General features: G+C 45.1%; 1 protein-coding gene across 1 annotated transcript in view; it reads left to right on the top strand.

The window, feature by feature from the left end:
* LOC120841457 (palmitoyltransferase ZDHHC17) overlaps nucleotides 1-23,087 on the top strand; it is a 57,626-nt gene that overhangs the window by 3,907 nt on the left and 30,632 nt on the right. The window contains exons 2-8 of the mRNA XM_040212349.3: nucleotides 2,453-2,595; nucleotides 3,761-3,964; nucleotides 9,428-9,498; nucleotides 12,602-12,740; nucleotides 14,607-14,769; nucleotides 16,796-16,921; nucleotides 20,585-20,724. Coding sequence (XP_040068283.2) covers nucleotides 2,453-2,595; nucleotides 3,761-3,964; nucleotides 9,428-9,498; nucleotides 12,602-12,740; nucleotides 14,607-14,769; nucleotides 16,796-16,921; nucleotides 20,585-20,724 — 986 coding nt within the window. The remainder of the gene's footprint in view (nucleotides 1-2,452; nucleotides 2,596-3,760; nucleotides 3,965-9,427; nucleotides 9,499-12,601; nucleotides 12,741-14,606; nucleotides 14,770-16,795; nucleotides 16,922-20,584; nucleotides 20,725-23,087) is intronic.

Genomic DNA, 23,087 nt, shown 5'->3' with positions numbered 1-23,087 from the left:
TGGAGTTTTTGCTGAACGGAACCAAAATCCTTCAATGTGTTACTGGTCAGGAAAGTTTGGCCATAGTTTGTTACAGGGTCAAGAACAGCCACTAGGTGTGCCACTGTCCCGGAGAAAACATTTTCGTTTGGCCACCTCATTCTCTGTGAGCCACCCCAAATCCATGATTACATGTCGATTTAAAAAAAACAGTTTCTCATACACTGCCATCTTTTAACGCGAAAGCCTTACTTGGGGTGCTAATGAGCAAAAGAGTGTTGAAAAGGCTGATAAACATATGATTGAGTGGCACGCGCCGCTCAATGGGCGATCCTATTTGGCCTATTACCTTGGCGTCGTCCTTGCGTCGTCCTAGACCTCTAGGATGACCTCACTTGTCACATTACGTGAAAAACAAGTGTCGCCGTTGTGTGCTCAAAATACGACCATAAAAATATGTCATCAAGCGTCATCAGTGTGTTGTCATCAACCGTCATCATACGTCATCAGCGTTATGTCACCACCAGAGTGCCGTGTGCAAAAGGTGTGCTTCGGACTTCATTTGTGCTCATTGTGTGCTTTGTGCGATAGACTGTGAGGCAACTGCGTCTGCGTATACGGCCTCGACATCGGCAGCAGCGTCTACATCTATGGTGGCTTTCACAGGCAAACGTGGCCACCCACGCAAATGCGCCACAGCCTCCTTAACTGTCGTCCTCTAGGCGTCGTGCCTGACATTGTCCTAGAGGTCGTCATAGGCGCCATATTTGGCGTCGATCTGCAGGACATTGTTCTATATGTCATCCTAAAGTTTAATACGTGTAGAAACATTACTCAAAAACATTTCTCCCACAGGACTATAATGCTCTATAACGCTTTTGCCTTCCTACACATAAGCTGTCTTAAATGTACTCCTCTAATTTTTTACACGCCTGCAATTGATCACTGTATGCAAGCACGAATAATTTTTTATTGATCTCTAATAACAAAAGCTAGAAATAAGCTTATTTGGTTTTTGTTTTAAAACAAAATGGTGTTTAACGACCTAAAAAGAGCCGAACCATTGATTGTATGGGTTTGCAGTGCCTCTGCTTGATGGTGTTATTTGTGGTGCTGAAGTTTGACAGCGATAGCGGCTAGAGAATGGGGCAGAAAAGAGTTTGATCAGTTGACTGAGTATACAGAGCTGAAGACAGATACATTAGTGAGAAACACTGTCGGTGCAATGATGCGTCACCACATTCTGTCGGTGGCTCAATCAGAGTGGGTTTGAAATTTTTAAACTCCAAGACCGCTTCCTGGCCAGCAGTGCCTGCTGATTGGCAGTTCCTAGCTCTCTTGTTGACGCCAGTGCCGCACATGGTCGTGTACCAAGCTCTCCCATGGTGTGACGGAGAAGTTTCGTGACAAGTAGCATGTTGAAAGACTGAGAGAACTGAAGCACATATCAACCAAACGTGCCTACCTTTTCTCACTATTGTATTTTTTGAATGGCATTTGGGAAAGTTTGCGTTAAATGGGAAAGACCAAAAAGCAAGAATAACTTATGACATTGCGATGCAGTGGAACAGCCAGGGCAGCAAATGCATATGTGACATCATTACTTAAAAGTTAATGTGAATTTAGGGGTATCTTTGGTAAAAGTAAAAAAAAAGTTGATTATAAGGGTCCAGTTACTTTTTAAAGATAAGCGATAAATGTACGGACTACTTTTGGTCCTAGAACACTTTTTGCTACAGTGGTGATGATGTCCAGTTGCTTTTTACATTTTCCCAGCTATGCAAAATCCCACTGCAATGGATGGATGAATACGGCTGAACCCTCGAATTGGGCGGTGGCTTGTGCCACCTGGGCGGTGGCTTGTGCCACCTAATGACTGTTGCGCAAGCCGCCATGCTTGCTGTGTTTTCCCTACGCTCCGATGTCGACCGGCGGCAAACACGCTAGGCGAAGAAAGTTGTGCCGATTCATATGTGGAACAAGAACTGGGGCACCCTTGTGGCAAAAATGGGAAACGGGGAGACGTGCATCAGCAAAATACTTTGTTGAAATCGCAAATGTCTTTTTTTATTTTTTATGTGTTAATTTTGGACTTGGTGTGCCATCAGGCATTATTGTAGGGAACAAACAAACATGAAAAAATGCTCACATTTTTGCTCACATAATTTGTGGATGTGGTGTTTGCATTGTGAAATACAGTTGGGAGGTACGAAGTGTGACAAACTATTAACACCAGTGGTTTTGTAATATAAAAACTTTAATCATAAAATTGTTTGTCGGAGTGCCAATGAACTCTTTCCTAATGGTTTAGTCTCTTCGCTCCTCATAAAAGTCAAAGTCCCAGAAAGCACTGTGACAAACAGCTACGAATGATGAAGCAGTGGTGAGTTTTAATTTGATAGGTGGATAGAGAATGCAAGCTGGTTTTGTGTCAGACAACCAGTTTAAGCTGTCCAATGTTTTGCGACTGCAGGGTTCTTGCGGCGGCGGCTCGTCCGGCGGTGGTGACGCAAACGCGGGCCCGCGTCGTGCCCCGAGCTCGACCTCGCAACATGTTGGCCCGGTCTCTCAGCCCGGGGAAGACTACTCTTCCTACGACATCGTCAAGGCTACGCAGTGAGCGGATGCCCACGGGCTGTCTTGTTTTCGTCGTCGTCATTCGAAACCCAACCTTGTGCATCCTCGGAGAAGTTGCAGTAAAAGAATGAGCATGCGTCTGCACCTCCGAGCACATTGGAGTGCGTATAAGCGTATAAGGTCGAGAGTGCATATAAGCCGTATTATATTCAGTCTATGTAACCGAACTAACTTCATTAGCAGTTACATACAAAATACCGCCAATATTAACATTTAGCCAAATCCCTTGACTCGATGCTTAGTGGCAAGACTGTCATTTTATTCTTTCACGATAAACATGGTGTTTATCAGGTGGCTGTGGAACACTTGCGGTTTCCTTATGTTTCCTATTCTTTTTATGCATTATTATTTATTTGTAGACCCTTTTCGAAATTTAGTTTTACAACTTTGGTTACTATTATCTTCTTAGTGCATGGCATCTGTGCCAAACTCATGCCGGCCTTCTTGAGGCTGATGAAGTAAGTTGAAAGTACTGCCAAGCGGAAGATATACCGGTGTAACACTACGCACGAATTAGATACGACGGCTCCAGAAGCGTTTGTTTCTGAGTGGGGTTTAATCAATCTCTTGGCACAAGTTTGATTTCAAAGCCTTTATGATGGTGCAAATTTAATCGAGGAGCTTAACGGGTCACCACTTTGTATTGGTTACCGTAAAATCCCGTAAGGGCGCCCATCCAAAATGAAAGGATAAATGGAAAAAAAACATGAGGTGGGCTACCTGTGGGGATGGGACAGCAAAACTTCATCAATAATGGTCAACACAGGGCCACCCGCTACAAATCCACGTGACACGAAGTTTGATACCGCAGACCGCGGACACGTAAAGTTTGCGTTTTACAGCGCAATAAACACGCTGGAATTTGCTACAAACTCCTGTGTGACGAGAAAAGATACCTCAGACTGTGGATGCAGCAGATTTGTGTTTCAGGGTGCGAACAAAAATGCGGGAACCTGCTGCGAATTCGCTTGTCACACATATCGGTACCGCAGATCGAGTGGTTGGTGCGATTCCCGCCAAACGCCGCGTGATGTCCGACGAAAATTGGGGGGTGGGTCCCCTCAATGGCCACAAGCTTATTCATTGATTTACTTAATTTTACGAACCTACGCTACATTTTTTTGTTGCTGTTGTTTTTTCTCAGATATGGAGTTTTTGAACGCTGCCGCTACCTGGTGGAGGTGGAAGGCTATGACGTGAACAAGCCTGACGCTGAAGACGTCACGCTGCTTCACTGGGCGGCCATCAACAACCGCCGGGAGATCGTCAACTTCTACGTCTCCAAGGGGGCCGTGGTGGACGCCATTGGCGGAGAACTGCGCTCCACCCCGCTCCACTGGGCCACTAGGTGATGCTGCTGTCTGTCGTTTTAAATGTGCAGAATTTATGTTGAGCAATGTGATATTGGGGTAAGCCTGCGGTCACAAAGATAGAAGCAATACAAAATCAAAGTGCTGGATTCGTTTTAAATGACTATCATCTCAGTCAAAATGTTTAAAAAATGAAACAAACTAAATTGGCCATTACTAGCTATCCAACAAAAAACCTCAGGCTAAAACTTTTCTATACCCTTTCGACGACCGGACTATTATCCAGAAGGAATCCGATGACATCGTACTATCTGCTCCAGAGACTAGATCAACCGAGTTGAAACTCTGTCACACTGTCACTCATCAGTTTTCGTTTGTACTGCGGGAGACTGGAGCTTGTTGCCATCGTTGAGGTGCGATAGCCTTATTAACATAATTAATTGAGAGCGCCACTGTCACGCTGTCATCGTTGTCTACGGTGGAATACATAGAGTGTTCGTTCTCTCGGCAAAACTTGACGCATGAACTTCGTGTGCTCCTTCACATCGGGGGTCTCTACATGGTGTCAGAAGTGGACAGCTAAACGTCTGCCGCGGGGAAGACCGCCGTGTCGGAGGAAACGAAAGCAATGGTGCCGGCGGTCAGTGCTCTTAACCTGCGAGCACTGCCCCAGTTCGACTTTGCCAACCCGGACAAATGGCGGCAATGGAACCGTCAGTTCCAAGACTATGTCTGTAATCTTGAAACTGCGCATAGTTTCACATTGGTAGTCTATACAGCCATCTTGATGATTTCCTGTATCATATTTCCCATGTTTATTCTTCGACTCTTTATGTACCCCTCCCTGCTACGATGCCCCAAGGGTCATGGTGGGACCGAGAGGAAATAAATAATTGAGCACCATTTGCCCCAGACCATCCTCGTCAGTTTAGTGGCAGCGACTCATAAACAATGAACAGAGTGTTCTCGAGTGCTATTCGGGCATAAAAATTGAATTTCTATGAATGAGCCATCGAGCAGAGTGCAACAAAACCACAAAGGCGTCTTTAAAAGGCAATTTCGGTTCATTTTACATATTAAGAAAACTATTCAATTCTCTTTAGTATCGCCTAAAAAGACCACACACCAAATATTTCGATCCAATTCCGCCTAAAAGGTAATAAACCGGCAAACAAAGTTTGAGCTGCTCGAAATCACCAAAATTTGCTAATCCTAGTGGGCGAAGTGCAGCGTAGGCAACAGCAAAGGTCAATACCACCGTGTCGGCGCAGTCTGACCTGTGCTGCCTAAGTCATGCACGGGGCCCTCGGGGAGGTCTGTTTGCTTGTTTTGTACTTTTTTTGAGCAGAGCCTGCAGGCGGCGCTAGCAGTGCGCCCATCGTTGGCCACGTGATTTGCGGAACACGCATGCGCCAGTGTGCTCCCATGCGAGCATGCGTCGTTGCCAGCAGCGTCCGTCGCGAGCAGGAAAGCCATTTTGCGACATTGAGCACGGCATACCTCTACAGTCGAACTCGTTTATAGCGAACCTGAATACAGCGAATTATTGTCTGTATCAAACACCCAAATATTTAGAACAAAATTGCATGTAAAAAAGTACCTTTATAACAAACAACCCATTGGCTTTATCGCACTAAGAAAAACGTGGGCTTCGAAAACGTGCGAGCACCCATCTTGTATAAAAAGAAAATTGAAAATACACGGGTGCTCAGTTTCACTTTAAAGAGAAACGAAAATGGAATGCATAAAGTTAAAGCCTCCCTAACAACAAACAAAGAGCGATCGCAAACAGCACAAAGGAACACACACAGACAAAAATAAACGAGCAAAAAGAAAAGTTTAGGTCGGGACACGCTGTTGGGAGCAGTCTCCACCCGAAGTCCGTTTTTCTCCTCAATTGTGAAATTTCAGAGACCACGTCGGCTGCTTTCTAACCATCGCTTGCTTATGTTTTGTTTGTTAGCTCTCTTTTCGTGTGACTTTCGCGTGCTAATCCGGTTCGCACAGGAAATGGCAACTGTCTTTGTCGTTCTTTGAGAAGCTAGAAATGATTCCTTGGTACAAAGTACAGTAAAACCTCGTTATAACAAAATGGGATATAACAAACTAATGGATATAACAAAGCAATCCTAATTCCCCTTGCTTGCTAATAATGGGAAGAAATAGACATTGGCTATAACAAACTAATAGTTATGACGAAATAATTACGACCGCTCCTTCAACTTTGTTATAACGAGGTTTTACTGTACAGATTTGGGCGATCATCCAACCTCTTCCTGCTATCATGGGGCATTTGCAGTTGGATAGGCGAAGGCATTCGCGTGCAAACAGCAATCCTCGCTGCGGCACGGCTGCTCTGCGTGGCTCTCTTTTTTGTCTGTACGATTCCGCTGGGTTCCGTTTAGATTCTGGCTTCACGGGAGAAAAATCACATTTTTTTAAGGACACGATTGCCATACTGTACATCGCGAATCTAAGCCCAGACGAAAAGGCTTTGCGGTCAGCTGAAATTGTAAAAGATTTTTCTTTCCACGCACGCCAAAGTTTTCCGATTCTGTAAACGTCCTCGCAGAATGAAGAGTTTGAAAGCTACTTTTTATTCCAGCTGTTAGCCCGCCTAGAGCATTATCGGTTACGTTTTCATGGATCATAAAAGTTTTCTGCAGTCCGCTGAAGAATGCATTAACGCGTGCTTACCCTATTGTAAAGAAAACAATTGTTCATTTTGAAGCCTCTGCCTCAAAGTTTGCAGTAGGCCCGGTTTTGATATAGGTAATTAATGGATATATATCAAACTAAAATGCATGTCTGACGGAGTTTGTTATAAACGGGTTCGACTGTACAATCCTGTTGTGACATATTTATGTGTGGTTTACTGCACTTCACTTTCTAGTAATGTTTTCAAAACAAGCCCTTGGGAAAACTCGCCTATTCTGCGCTAAAACACAAGCGTAGGTGTCGTCGGATGTAGCAGGCTGCCGATCTTAACAGACGACACTTCTGCCCTTGCTCCGAGCTGCGCCCGGCCACCCGCTATGCGAAGTCACAGTTTTTACCATGGGATTAGAGCATGCAGGTGACTACACAGGAGCAATGTTGCCCGCTGCAGGCAAGGTTTCAGTTTGTGGTGAGCTTTAAATAAAGATTGAATGAAACATATTACATCTTTTGGAAAGAAATGACCAAGAACCTTTAATTACTACCTTGGGATATATATAATAAACCATTAACTGAAATTGTTTTTGAATAAACTGGAGTTGCTCATTAAGTGGCTTTCTTAGTCGAATGTTATGAGCGTTATTTTCAGAGAAAAATTTGAACCGAAAAAATTCTATACAGCGAGGAAAACACAAACAAACTTTCTGGTTTGCTGCTGCCACCCAGAGGTGGCCCAACATGGAACAAAAACTTGAAAGCTTCTTTGAGATGAGCACCCGAAAACAGATCTGGCAGGTCCGATTTTGTGCGGTATCATCTGTCAGTAGCAGCGTCAGCCAGACAGTTTTTTTGTTCGTTTTAGTTCTTGTGCATTGGAATAACAGGAATTTTTGGGTTCCAATTTTTTTCCCGGAAACCTTAGTACACATGGGGAGTTTGAGTACGATAAATGCAACATGTAAAGAAATCTTTGCGAAAAGTTTTAGTGCACTCTGTTCATTGGCTTATTTATAGACCCACACGCGGGCTTGACGTCACGGCGCTGCGGCGGCGCTGCGATCGCGCCGGAGCCGAGGGGTGTGGGCAAAAGGGCGCACTTTTCGCATGGGCGTCATAGAATTTCAGCATGCCGCGAAGCTGTGTTGCCGTTAATCTCATCGAAATCTACAAGAAAAGTAGCGGAGTGAGCTTCTACAAGTTCCCGGCAGACTCTGAAAGGCATAGAAGGTGGATAATATCCGTGGATCGAAAATTATGGTCGCCTCGCGCGTTTGTGCGGCAAGCACTTTCTTGGAGGCAAGTGCGGCTTCCATTTCAATCTCCGTTCCAAAGCTCGCTTATGCACAGGGAAACCGTTTTCTGATCGAGACCACCCGGATTTCGTTCTCACGGTGTTCGCGCACAAAGCACCGGCCAAGCGCTCGTCGGATTCTCGATACGTCCGTGCTACCCAGCAGAAGGAGATCGGCGACCGAACGGCAGTGTTGTAGGCGTTACAAAAAAAAAAAAAAGTAACGAAATACGTTACTCGTTACTTGCAAATCAAAGGTACGCGTTGCTGAGCTACGTTCCCTAATAATAAAAGGAACGCGTTACCACCACCGATCAGAAGTAACGCACGTTACTTCTGCGTTACTTTTTAAATTATGATTTAACACGTTTTACAGTTTTGACGATACAGGTATGCATAAGCTCATATATAAAAAAAAAAACATTATGTTCATGCAGAAAAAGAACATAATTACTTTATTTCTTTTTACGGTTTCACCTAAATACTCACGAGAAAAAACGCGAAGAAAAACATGGCTTGACGCCTAAAAGCACGGAAAAAACTTGAAGTGTAATTGTAGTAACGAGTAACATAACTACGTCACTTGAAATAGTAACGTGAGTACGTTACCCGTTACTGTGTCGAACAAGTAACGATTAGGTTACTACGTTACTGAAAAAAGTAACGCGTTCCTGATAACGTCGTTACTTGTAACGTATTACCGCCAAGACTGCAGAACGGACAAAGCGTTACTGCTTGTCATGTCTTGTGGTCATGAGAGTAGGAAAAATAGCATACCTTGACTTGAAGACGCTGTGCGTATTTATTTAATTAATAAATACACTTCCGCAGACCCACAGTCTGCTGATGCCGCCGGCAGTGCGGAAACCGACTCGAAGTAATCGTAGGCCTCGAGAGACTTGTACGCCTGCACCGTGTCAACCGTGAACTGGCTTGGCGAAAAAACTAAATAAACGACGACGTGAGCCGTCGACTTCGGTGGCAGCAACTTCACGTCGGAAGTCCAGCAGGCCTTGTTTACGGCGTACGGATCGTCGTAGGCAACGCCGTCCACGCAGTTTGTTTCGATACCGCCGCCGTTCAGGCTCGGGTAGCGAGCTCTAATAGTCGGACATAGCATACGACATACGTTGCCAGGAAATACGACTCACAAATAAAGCTAGAAGCGTCCCTACAACGTCAACAACGAGCGCACGCCACACAACGCAATGGCGAAAACACGGAGGGCCCGGTTGCTTTTGCCCACATAGCTACCGCGCATGCGCGGCCTTCCGGCCGTGTTGGTAAACAGAGCCGCTCCGCGTGTCGGTCTATAAAACGCTTTTGATGTTTGAATAGCATTCAGGAACAAACTGTACATACAGTTGGCGTGATGGCCCTGGAGTGATCCGATACTCATTTGGCGGTAGTTCTGAGTACTCTCCGTCTGAAAGCGCGGTCATATAAGTATATTTGAATGGGATGTCAGCTTTCACGCACAGGGACTATCTGGAGGCTCGATCGAGTCTCTGACACGGATGGCCTACAAGCTTTTTCTGGTTTGCTCTCACAGGCAAGGCCACCTCAGCATGGTTGTGCTCCTGATGCGGCATGGCGCCGACCCTTCTTTAGTAGACGGCGAAGGTAAGCTCACGCCTCTTTCTTGTTTGTAAATGTGGCAGAACCTTTGAGGTATCTCTGAAACCCAGATTCTCCAGATTAATAGTGGCTCGATCGTCGAGACCTTAGCTGGGCAAAACTTGCTCGCTGCTTTTGTAAGTTTGACAAGTTCCCGAGTTTGATGACTTCATGAATTCAAGAGTGTGGTGACTTTGGGAGCTTGTGCGTTTGGTGAGTTCACGAGTTCTGGGCTTGTGAGGGAGGGATTGTAGGTGAGGGCGGCTGTGAAAGTCAGGGCGAGTGAGTTTTGAGTTTGTTTTGAGGGGATGGCTACTTTAATTTTGAACTGGTCGTTTGTTTGAGTGAGTTGAGCGTAAAGTACAATACGGTATACAATACAGTACAATCTTTATTTCCTTCTTAAAATACAGTTTAAATGTAAGTCCCACATAAGCCAATACTGGTTTGTGCATGCTGACCGCCAGCACTGTATTGAGGTATGTGAAGACAGACTGTACACTGAATGCAATTAGGCCGTAAAGAATGTGACTTGCTCGCATCCATTTGATGATGGAACCGGGTTATCAGAATTGCCGGCGTCTTAAAGGGAAATCTGGGAAAATACTTCTTTTTTTTTCATTCGTGACTCTGGTTGCAATTTAGTTGAAATCATGGGACATAGACCAATCATTCTCGCGATTAACTGGCCAAAGTTCAAAAATTATTGCACCACTGCTTTAAGTCACACACAATAACATTCTGAAAATTAAAAAACGGCACCATTTACGACAAGTTTGCCATGTCTGCTATATCGGTTCCTATATCACGGGAGTTTGCAGCCGGCGCTGACGTGTTATAAAATGGCGCTGCCTCATTTTGAAAGATGGGCCATTCCATACTGTTTGACGTTTATCCCTTTACCGGGGATGGGCGTTCTTTCGGAATTTTACAGTACGTGTTCAAAGTTCCTTTGAATCAATGCATTTAAATTTTTCCAGCAGTCATAAAAGTGATGTTTCCTGAATTGCAGAGGCCTCACACGACACATTGCTTCTTAAATATTCGGAGCTTTACATTCTCATTGCAGTGTCTGAAGAAAAGAGTGCCTTGTTTTCTTTCGACAAAAGAACAGATTTTGGATCCTAAATTTTTTGGTTCTATTGTTGGGCTTTGTTTTTTTAGAAAATCTAAACACGCTGAAAAGCCCCGTCGAAGGCCCTTTGACCTCCGGCTACTAATTATGAGTGTCACTCGTGCCCTCTGTTAGGGACCAGAAAGCCCGACTACGAGTCCGGTTCGTGTTTCAGTTACGGAGCTAGCTTAATGTGCTTTCCCGCAGATGGCAGCACTACCACTGTGGCTCCACCCCTTTAGGTTACTTTTTTTTTTTGTGAATTTTCACACATAGACAACTTTCTTGTCCCAGAAAAATTAACAATTTGACGTCTGCAAGTGCAGAGAAAGGCAACGTGGCTACTTGCCTCTACGCTGTAATGTGCTTTGTTTAAAAAAAAAAAAAAAAAAATTGAGAAATGTTTATTTTAAAATGACGAGTGCTGCACTATTCAGTATGGTGAGTCGTACCACTTCTCTGGTGACTCGGAAACTTCATCTAAAATCAACAATTTGCCGGAAAACTGAAGGAAATATTCACTCATCCTCCAGACTTTGTGTGTTGCTCTCGATCTTCTCGAAAGTTTCCAACAGTATCACAAAGTGTAGAAGTAGTGAATGGACAGATCAAATGGCTGAGGACTAATAGTGAGAGTAATAAACAAAATCTGGAAGCCAAGTAAATGCTTAATTTAATTTTTGTGGAAATTGCCGATTGAAATAAAATTTCCAAATATAACTTTAAAAAAAAAAAAAAAAGCTTGCATACAGTGGGGTTTTGGTTACCTAATATGTCAATTCAGTTGTTCCTTGCCATGTGGTACTGTTGGAGGCATTCAGGAAGGTGGAGGGCAAGAAACAATGTTTTAGACCTTGTAAACATTTTTGTTAATTTTCGCTCACATTGCAGATTTTAATGAAATTTCCCCGAGTAATCAGAGAGGTGGTATGACTCATTATCAAGAATAGTAGAGCACTCGTCGGTTTCCATATATTTAACTTAACCAAAGCGGACCACCGCATCGAGGCCGTGTCACCTTTCTCTGTGCCTCATAACGTCAAATGTTGTAACTCTTTTTTTTTCTTTTTCTGGGATAACAGAGCCTTTTTCTGGCGATAATTTGGAACAAACAAATGAACCTTGGGGGGGCGAATCAACAGTGGTAGTGCTGCCATCTGCCGAAGAGCCTCAAAACTGCAAGACGAGCCAGACTCGTGATCGGGCTTTCTGGTCGTTAAGGGACGACAGGAGCGATGCTCGTGTTTTACGTTTGCTGACAAGATGAGAACGGCGGGGAGGAGCTTGAGTCGTTCCGCCTCCGGCACCAACTTCCGCCCCTCAACGACGGTTGGTCGTCTCGCGCGCCTCGAGCCTGTGTACGCAGCCGGAGTGGAATGCATGCTGGAGGCCGGGTGTTTGAAACGCGTGCCCCGCTGTTCTCGTTCTGCGGCGACTGTGGGAGCGGTTATTATTGTAAAATACCGGGGGAGCGCCCACTCCACTTTCACTGGAAACTGGATCAGTCTAGACATGGGCGCTTGTCTGGTCGAATTGGGTGCTCAACATGTACTTTGCAGAATTCCCAAGTTCGAAACATGTTAACAAGGGGCGCTTGAATGAAGTCAGCAGTTCTGCGATATTTAGCGGACGTTTAGGCCGCGCGACACGACGGTTCCCGGAACACGTCTCTGACCGGTGCGCTTGCACCTCGTCCAAAAAGCAGTCCCCAAAGTTCTGCCCGACGGTGTAGTGGAAGCGTCGCATCGTCACCAGCTGCGCCCCCGGTTACCCTCGCACTTTTATCCGAAGCTCCTACACCCAACCGCCGGGATCGCAACGTCCGACAGCGGGATGGTCCAGCTTCGACGCCGTCGTTCGTTGCCGCTTTGGGGCTGCTTTTCGACGCGTGGGCGGAATGCAGTGTTGAGCGTGCCAGTCAGGTACACGTTGTAGGCGCCGTGGGGACGGTCGCCCGCGATGCGACGCCTTTCTGAGCGTGGTGGGTCCGTGCAGGCTGCAGCTGCATTCACCTGGCGGCCCAGTGCGGCCAGACGGCCATTGTGGCCTACCTGGTGGCCAAGGGCCAGCCGGTCAACCAGCCGGACAGCAACGGCATGACCGCCCTCATGTGGGCCGCCTACCGCGTCATGACGTGAGCTGCAGCCCCTCTCTTTCTTTTCCTCTTACAAAGCGGACCGAGTCTACTTTTGAGAGATGCACCTAGGATGCTTCTGAACCTGTCTTTTAAGGCATGATATGTTCATGGCCGGTTCCTAGACATTTTTACGATGCTCCTAGTCTCAAACTCAGTTCCGAAGAACCCAGGGGCTCCCCAGAGTATCCTTGTGGGTTCCTTGAGCACCCAAATTTTTTCTATGATCTCTGCCCCAACGTAAAGCATTTCTTTTTGTCTGAGCGCTATTTCAGAAGGTCTGAGCCACCCATTGATGCATAACTCCCTAGCATGTGAATTATTGCTTTAAGGGCTCGTAGGCTTCAGCACTGCTTCATCGTATCAATGTCAAGACTCGGAAGGGTTCCTCGGCCATCACCCACGATCTAGATTGGGTCTCGGATGGTGGTCTGCAGACCCTTCAGGGTTCCCGAAGGCCTTCTTGGGTCCCCAAAGCCCTCGATGACCAGTAAAGCCGAGCAATAAAACTTTTCCTTTTATTGATGCTGGGTGTCTCACACGGCTAAATGGACCAAACCATGTGCGCCCAGCGAGCAGGGTTTAATATTTTTAGTTTCAGAGCTTTAAAGTTGGTTTTGGCACGCTTTTAGTTTCCATCATTTGCCATTTTGTCATTGTAATCCTCCAACACCCCCCCGCTTCACCGATGGATGGGGTCCCCTATCCCTTCTGCCTATCCAAAAGGGATCCCCTAAGGGTTCGTTATTGAGGACCTCTAGTCTAGAGCATCACGGAAGGTTTTGATGAAAGGCCTAATAATGTGGCTCGGTGTCTTTGCAAAAAATGCTTTGTCCCTTCGCAGGAATGGAACCAACAAACTCCCGCTCGGTAATTCGATGCTCCACCCCTTGTGCTACCAAAGCGGCTTGGAAATGAGTTATTTCAACCGCCATGCAAGATATATGTAATTGTGTTGTTGTGTATCATGGTACCTAAGAAGGCAGCGGCTTGTGAACGTCTCAAAGCTTGCTGGGATCGTAGGAAGAATGAGAAAAAGAAAATAGCGCCAGGCGGTGGGTGACCACCAGACCACAAGGCATTGCACAATGGAGCCAGCACCGAATTTCATCCTCGTCGCCAATTGTTATGAGTAACAAAACATGTTTATTAGAACTAGGGTGCCTACATGTTTCCACCGCTCCGCTGTTTAGGGTGGCGACAACGTTTGTGATACCTGCTGCCAACAAACCAGTGTTGCCTACCTTGTTACCATGGCAACCTCCGCTGTTTTCGTCGACCATTTTGTCACACTCGCCGGTCGTGCGCTCGGACTACGCCGCTCTCGTTCCGACGGCGAGGTATCGGCGTTCAATGCCGGTCTGTTGCGTTCCATTTCGTCGGTGGGAACTCGCGTTTCGATAAAAGCAACGCACACTTCTTGCTCGCCACTTCAAAATATGAAACACCCGAATAAAAAGAGCGACAGTCACGACAACCGCCATCCCGCTGAACCTCCGACCCCTCTTATGAACGGAAACGGAAGTGGCCTCACAGTGTTGCCGGCGTGTCGAGACTACAGAAACTCAACGTTGTTTACGTTTAGCAAAATAAAAGTGGAAAAAAATGGCGGTGGGAGAAGATCTGGGAGAGGGTAACAAGAAGTTGGCGCCACCCTAAAGCGGAGCGGAAACATGTAGGCACCCTAATTAGAACTGTACGTGCAGGCCGGCTTGGCCCCTACCGAAGAAGAACCAGAAGCAGTGCGTTGCGCCGCTTATATAAGAAATGCGATTGATGTGCCCCCTGGTGTCGGCCCAGGCGCGTGGTGGTAACTGGCCAGCTGCAGCAAAGGGTAGTAAACTAACACCCCATTCTGCATTCCAGAAACGACCCTGCACGCCTACTAGTCACCCTGGGTGCCAGCCTAACGATGGCCGACACCTTCCACCGCAACACCCCACTCCACTGGGCGGTGTACGTCCGCAACAGCACCGCCGTGTCGCTGCTTGTCAAGGCTGGCTCCGACGTCTTCTCCAAGAACTCCCAGGTGAGGCTCAGCATTTTTTTCTGGTGGTGCCTTTTTTTGCACCCTAAGCTGTTGGGGCTCTTGCCGTGGTTTTGATGCTTGCAGTTTTTATGTTAGGTTTATGCCTTTTTAACTGCTGTACTGGAGGGCCCTGTTAACTTTTATTGTCATCATTATGTCAATGGAAATCATCAATGTGGCAGCAGAAACTTGTATAGCGCTTTTGCCATCTTTTTCTCTTCTGTAGTAGTGGTTTTTATTCTGCATAAATTGTTATTTCTTTAACTATTGTATCGAAATACATAGTTAGGCTGTATTTCTATCAGTGTATCAGGAGGAATCTAATGTCTGCGGGACAAAGGCTACAAGTATGTGCTCGTCACTTTGGAAAGTGTGGCTAAGCAGATTATGAGTTGTTTATAGGCAATCCTTTCTTTTTTTGTTTCGTTGAAGGGTGGTGTTGTGTTGTATATAGAGGGCGCTGAATTCGTGAAATATCAATTGTATATAAGAGCATCACCATCAACATAAAGAGGGGTCAGCGTGCAGCTCCGCCACGTTGTGGTTTTTATTCTGCATAAATTGTTATTTCTTTAACTATTGTATCGAAATACATAGTTAGGCTGTATTTCTATCAGTGTATCAGGAGGAATCTAATGTCTGCGGGACAAAGGCTACAAGTATGTGCTCGTCACTTTGGAAAGTGTGGCTAAGCAGATTATGAGTTGTTTATAGGCAATCCTTTCTTTTTTTGTTTCGTTGAAGGGTGGTGTTGTGTTGTATATAGAGGGCGCTGAATTCGTGAAATATCAATTGTATATAAGAGCATCACCATCAACATAAAGAGGGGTCAGCGTGCAGCTCCGCCACGTTGTGGTTTTTATTCTGCATAAATTGTTATTTCTTTAACTATTGTATCGAAATACATAGTTAGGCTGTATTTCTATCAGTGTATCAGGAGGAATCTAATGTCTGCGGGACAAAGGCTACAAGTATGTGCTCGTCACTTTGGAAAGTGTGGCTAAGCAGATTATGAGTTGTTTATAGGCAATCCTTTCTTTTTTTGTTTCGTTGAAGGGTGGTGTTGTGTTGTATATAGAGGGCGCTGAATTCGTGAAATATCAATTGTATATAAGAGCATCACCATCAACATAAAGAGGGGTCAGCGTGCAGCTCCGCCACGTTCATCGGCCCACACCACAGGTGGGATGGGGCTATTTTGAAGGGGTGGGGGGGGGGGGGTGGGGGGTTGATTGATTGATTGATTGATTGATTGTTGATTGATTGATTGATCGAAAATACATTTTTATATGATTGAACTATGCTTTTATCTGGGGGGAAAACCAGTTAGTTGTGGGGGAAAGGGAATAAGAGACTCGAGCATTAAATTTTTCTTTTCCCCAAAAACTAGCACGTGTAACAGGAACTGATTCTTTATACATATAAATACCTTTCTCTGAGAACTGGATAGCCAAAGTGAAAAAAGGCACCCTTTTAGGCCGACAGTGTGCGAAGAAGTAAAAACAATTACTGTAGCATGTTCGTACAATGCAGGCAAAATGGTGTCGTCTTGTACTGTGGAGTACGAAGGAGATGCAAACAGTAGAGCATTTTGCCTACGACACATGCTGCACTACCTAGAGGCAACTAGGAACTGATAAAACTGCAAAGCGGGAAGGAGGCTGCAAGGGTGCATGCCTACTCCGATGTGCATACCCTCGTAGTCCCTCTCTCCACTCTGCAGTTTTATCAGTTCCTAGTTGCCTCTAGGTTGCACAGCATGTATCGAAGGCCGCGCACTCCGCTGTTCACATTTTATTTGTACCCGATAGTACCTGGGGACAGAGGTGCTAAGTGATTAAGGCGCATCGCTGTCGTGGATATTTAAGGTTTTCGAATATTCAAGATTTCGAATACGAATTGAATATTTTTCTTTCAATTCAAAAATCCCGTATTGGAAATTTCAGAATATTCGATTTTGCCATTCCAGGCAACATAATTGAATGCAGACATTGTGAGCCATCCGATGTTGTGCCACGTTCCACAGGGCGACACTCCGCGGATGATGGCCGAGAAGCTCAAGTCGGTCTGGATAACGGATCAGCTCCTTGAGGCGGAAAAGAAGCGGGAGGTGCGGCAGCGGAACTTCCTCGTGCGGATCATCAGAGACAAGGTGAGGCGTCCCTTTCATGCGACGGTGAAACCTTCCCGATTTGGGAGGAATTCCGCCGGTGGACTCGGAGCGATGGAAAAGTGCTCCACGTTTGCGCCTTTAGACTGCTAAAGATATTAACCAAAGAGAATTCTAAGACCACTCTAGATCAGCCAGCAGAATTCTCCGTCAGACGCTTGCGGTATTCAACTATTGAAGCGTCGTGCCAGTGTACAGCCAGGGAGACTACCGAGTCTCCGACAGCCTTCCTCAAAGAAGAGAGAATGCAGTCTAATTCTGTCGATACCCGTCGTTTTGACAGTGTTAGAGATGTACGAGTGTCATACCATATTGATTTATTACCTCTTTTTTTTTTTTGCCGTAGATACCTGTCATTTACAGGTCTGCGCATATGTCCACCTTCTCGACAGGCTCCCGATGTAGCCAAATGTCCTTACACCACCTGTATGGCAGCTTCCCAATCGTCTGCTGGCACCACCTTTCCGGAATGCCTCACACCCACGCCTGGGCAGCTTCTTCCAGCTTAATAATCACCACGAAACGGCGTCCTCGCGGGAGTTTTTTTATTGCACCCAACAGATGATAATCACGGGGGGCCCAGTCAGGCCACACCTATGCGCGACCAAACGCCTGACTGGTCGTACGACGTGCCAAAAAGATGCTCAAAAACTGGTTTGTGTTGGCCATGCGAATGCACTCGATGCAGTGATTGACCGGAGCCTGTTGGGTTTGGCCGCCTTTGTGAAACATCGTACTACCGGTCGGGAATTTGGACGTGCATGGGTATGACCAGACTGGGCCTCCTGTGGTTTTCGTATGTTGGGTGCAATGAAAAAACCCCTGCATGGACGCCTTTTTGCAGTCACTGCTAAGCTGAAAGCAGCCGTCCAGGTGTGGAAGTGAGGCGCTCCAGGTGTGGAAGTGAAGCAGGCCGTGGAAAGTCTGCCACACAGGTGGTGCAAGGGCATTTCACCACAGGGGGAAGCTGTAGTACAGACCTCTAAGGGACTGGTATCTGCAGAAAAATAATGAATTGTTTTTTCAGCATGGTACGCCCCTTGTAGATGCACAAAAAATATTCCACCAATATGTTAAAAAAAAAAAAAAAAAAAAAATGTTTTTTGTCGGTTGTGTTTGGATAAAGTTTCAAAATTTCGAGGCACATTTTTTTGTCTCGTTATCTCTCTGGAGTGGGTTTAGGTTTTTGTTTCGAGAAAACTCATATCTAGTTTAATGAAATTGCAGGAAACTGTCATAATTACAGGTTTTAAAAGGCATTTATTAGTAGGGCTGGGCGTCGATTAAAACTTTTAACCCGATTAATCGCCAGCCTTTAATCGATTAATTAATCGATTAATCGGTCTCGTTTATTTCCATGCATATAATATTGCTCAAAAGTAAAAATTGCATCTATTTTATTTCTTTTTTCTGAATATGTGTTTAAGGACGCAATAATTTCAATTATGAATCAGCTTCGATATACGGTTGAGAACCGTTAAAAAACACTCACTCTCACATATTATTACTTCTGCTCCATGAGGCAAAAATGTTCGTTGATATTTTCCGAAAAGGGCAGCCTCCTTTGATTGCTCACAGCAGTCTCTGCTGCGCTAAACAGACACTCGCACGGTGTTGAAGTCTCTGGGACATGTGTAACCTTCTGGACTTGTCTGAAGTTACAAATCTCCCCCTTCCAGTTTACCTTAAGTTAATACTTCACCTAAATTTTTCACTTCATATAGGTGTGCTGGTCCGTGTCTACATGGTGAAAACATTTCTTCTTTATTTAATTTTGGTTCGTCAAAATTTTACCGATTAACCGGTTAAACAATTTAATCGCGATTAAAGCATTAATCGATTAATCGGTAGGTTAATCTATCAATTGCCCAGCCCTATTTATTAGTCATGTGCAAATAGTGGATTTTGAACTTGAAGTGAGTACAGTAGTGGTTTTGGCTGGATATTTTAGAATAGAATATTGAATAGTTTCCCCAAGCCTTTTACTACAGTTGCACCATGCTCAAACGAAAACACAGCTAAACTCATGAAGGTTGTTCCCAAGCTTTCACTTGTCCATTTATAAGCACCCTTAGTGTGATTACTTGTTTTGACAATATTAAGCTTAGCTGGATGTTTGCTCATAAAGAAATTTAGTCTTTCTTGATTAACTTTTGATACAGGTAACGTCATGTTCTCAAACTTTTAGGTTCTGTTCCAACTGCTGGTGTCACATTCTCACAGAGTTGGAGCTTTTTGCGCTGCATACCGTAATATACTGGGCAAGTGCCCACTCAAACTTTAGAGATAATCGCGAGAAAATGGGGGATGGGCGCTTCTCCGGTCATCAGTTTTACATATAAATGTAGTGTGCATATTTTCTCATATCTCACAAATTTGGTAATATGCGCTTAATGTGGAATTTGCGGATACACGGTATTTTACGGTAGTTTATGTACCCGGGCCGAAACACGCAATTCTTTTTTCTTGAGAATACCCTGTACTTTACCCAATGCTGCCATTACGAAATCTGTAAAACATACTTGGGAGGACAATGTGTATAAGAGTGGTAAATTGGGAACAAAGAATGGAATTCTAAACACGCCCCGTGGGAAATCGACCCAATGACCCCTCGATTGTGAGCTCGACCTGATACCACAGTGCCAAGTAGCGAGTAGACGAAAAGCTAGCTTTCTTTGTCTCTACCACGCTAGTCTTTACTAAATATTCGAACGCCGATTGTTGGACGCCGGCGTTCAGCATTCGCGGTCGGTGTTCGGCTTTGGCCGTTCACATTTAAACAGATTAAGGTGCACTAAAGACGTCTCTGAAATCGTCTATTGATAACTCATTCTACAAGATTTTAGCATCCCAGATATAAAAAAACTACGCTCATGCGACATCTATTTCTCTGCTAAAAATGGGATCTAATTTCGTGCCACGCCCCTTTCTGAGTAGAAAAATCTCGAGTACAGAATTCAGTGGTGGCACTGGCAGCGTGACGACGGGTATGTTAGTGGAGGAGGTGCTTTAATGTCTTGAGTGCACCGTTAAGGGAAGAAACAAGGAATTCAAGATGTGATCACCATCACAGGAAAGGACAGAGTTTGGAATAAAAGGACATGTTATAATCATAGGGGGAAAACTCCAGTATCCACCAGAAACCCCAAAGAATTCCGCAGAAACATATTCTGCGTATGCCGACCTTATCAGAAGGATCAAGATGAATCGTGTATCTCTACTTTATCATTACCTCTCTTGGCTTAAGCTTTGCTTATGGTGATTGTTTATTTTTGTAGCATGAGGTACACTGGCCGAGGTTGAGCAGTTTCGCGTGGCTCGCATAATGAACCGTGCTCCGTGCTGCGCAAGCGCGAGGAGCAGTGACGTCACACGGCGCACAGCTGGCGGGGCGGAGCCACCGCCGCCGCCGGGCTCCTTCGCCATTGCGCGCGCCTCGTCGGTCTTCGCATTCCAGAGGAGTGACTTCATAGCCGCGGTAGACGCACTGGTGCCGCCGCGTGTCCAGCTGTGTGCCTCTGTTGCACAGTAGCCAAGTCTGATGCTGCACCGGAGCTGCTTGATAGCGCCTCTCCGTGCGCATAAGCTCACGCTACGTATATCCTGGCATAGCCGAGCTAAGCCACCTCAATTTTTGTCTCACAGACGCTCAAGTACTGGGCCATGTTCTCCTCGCCGTTTGTGGTCTTCTATGTGATTGGTCTGGTGCTCGACAGCCAGGAAACCCATCTAGTCAAGTTTGGCCTCCTCTTTATAATGGGCTGCGTCACTGCCTTCCTGTCCAGGTACTTTTTCTCTATCCTTGAAGTTCCAGCGGTTTTCTACCTACCAAAACTAAACATGTTTTCGGAATATATTTAGTCTTTACTTTTTCCGGCACGCTATTTGTTTTATTTAAATTCAAATATGCTATCGAGAAAACAGCAAATAGAGGTGATGCCAAAACCAACATTTCAATTTTCCCGCACTCTCCATTGAAGTGACGCCATATGTTATGTAACTTGCAAATCGAGCAAGCGGTCTAAAAAACACGGTATATTTTGCGCATGTTTTATTGTTTTGCTGGTGTGAGAGCTTAACCAGCATTCATTCTGCAGCATCATACTTCTTATAATTGATCGGGAACAAGCTGAACTGCCCTCATATTCCCCCATATTACAACATTTGACGTCACATTTTCAGTAGGGCTAATAGAGTCTTGGCGCCCCAGACTGAACTGGAAAGTTCAATAACTTTGCGAAGAAACATTATTGTGATTTGTAATATGGGTTGACAGTTCAGGTGTGTCTATCACTGTGTTGAACCAATATTGCAGCAAATCAGGGATAGTAAAAATTTCTAGGGATGGGCGAATATTCGGTTATTACGAATAGCCAATCGGAATTCTGTTCTATTAGGCATTCGCTTCGAATCAAATTTAAGTATTCGACAATATTGAATTATTCAACAATATATGATTATTCGACCTTTCTAAATACAGTCAAACCCGACTATATTGAACCTGTTTACATCGAATTATACCTTATATTGAGAAATTTTTGTGCACAGTAATGTTACAGTGATAATATATAGCAAAAACAGCCGCTACCGATATGTCGAACTGCCAAGAGCGCTGTTTTGTTCTGTAAGCTGGCTTTCCCCCAACGAAACGGCCGCAATGGGGGAAAACCAGCTTACAGATCACGCTGGCTTTTTTTTTTTTTTTTGGGCGGTTGCATTGATTGCAGGGAAGAAAAGAAAATATAGCTTTTGCGGAGGGAGCGGAGAGATGGTGCTCCGTGCTCCCTCTCCCTGCTCCGTCCGCAAAAGAGAATATTATTTTTTCTTCCAAGCGGCTGCCGCTGCCGCCCGAAAATTAAAAAAAAAAAAAAAAAAAAAGAAGCCAGTTTGTTTTGCTAGCTGGCTTCCCCCAACGCATCCACCTGTTGTAGGGGAAAGCCAACTTGCAGAGCAAAACGGCGCTCTGCAGGAGAGGGTGCTCCCGCTCGGACGTGCTCCGTGCTCTCGGCATAGTTGGGCGCTAATGCACGAATGTAGAAGGCAGCGGCCTCGGCATTTTGGAGTTCGTCGATAGCGTAGAAAAATATCTGTTTCCTGGATGCAATGAAGAAAAAGCAGCAGAAGATGCAAGACTACTTCTTTGTGTAATATTTCAGCGGAAAGTGGATTTTTGAGAGTCAAATTCATTAAAACGTTTATATCAAATTACCCGCTATATGGAACTGGTAGACATTTTTTTGCGAGTTCAATATAAACGGGTTTTACTTCTTCTGGCTTGGATTTCCAACCAGGTGGAGCAAGGTTCCGACCATTTTGACCATTTCGTGCTCTAGAACTCAATACGCTTGAAATTGACAGTTACAGTACTTCTAATACCGAATAAGGACAAATATAAAACTATAGTTTAAACATATCTTGTGGTATTTGTTGCTTGTGCTATTCGAACTATTCAATTCAAAATTATTCGGCCAAAATCACTATTGGATTCGGACCCAAAATCCTCTATTCGCCCATGCCTAAAAATTTCTCCTCTTCTTCATTCCAGTGTTTTCATGATAATAGGTGATTTTACATTGAAAGGTGCTGGCAAATGACTGCATTATATGTTTGCTGAAAAGTTGAATACTTTTCGTGCACACTTGCTTTAGACAATGACCAGAAAACTGACACTTTGGCTTCGTGCTGCGAAATGGTGCAATCACGTGGCAGATGAGATGAGCCTTCCATTTTGACCTGTTGCTACATGCTTTCAAAGCTGTAGCAACAGGTCATGCTTTAAAGGAGCAGATGATGACAGCAGCTAGCATTGGTGGGCTCCCCCTATCTGCTCTATATGAACAAGTTCTGACTAGCTAGCGCTAGTTTGAACGTAAGCCACCAGTCCAGCGCTCCTTAGAAAAAAACAACTCCTGCTCGCGTGGAGCTATTTAGTGCCTGCATGACTGTACGACACGCATATTCAATGTACGATGATATTGTCAAGTATTACCAAAGTATTTTGGTGAGCAGTTCTTGGGCCCCTGAATTGGGGCCCAAGAACTGCGTTGCAATAATGCAACGCAATTATTTCTTATTACTCTTGGGCAGGCAGTTCTTGGGCCTGTACGTTGATCCTGTACTGGGGAGTTCTCCAGTACAAGGTCAACCT

This window comes from Ixodes scapularis, unplaced genomic scaffold (genome assembly GCF_016920785.2).
Source record: "Ixodes scapularis isolate PalLabHiFi unplaced genomic scaffold, ASM1692078v2 ptg000064l_1__unscaffolded, whole genome shotgun sequence".
Classification (NCBI taxonomy): Eukaryota; Metazoa; Arthropoda; class Arachnida; order Ixodida; family Ixodidae; genus Ixodes; species Ixodes scapularis.
The sequence above is the reverse complement of the archived record's forward strand: the minus strand, read 5'-3'. Positions and strand labels throughout refer to the sequence as shown.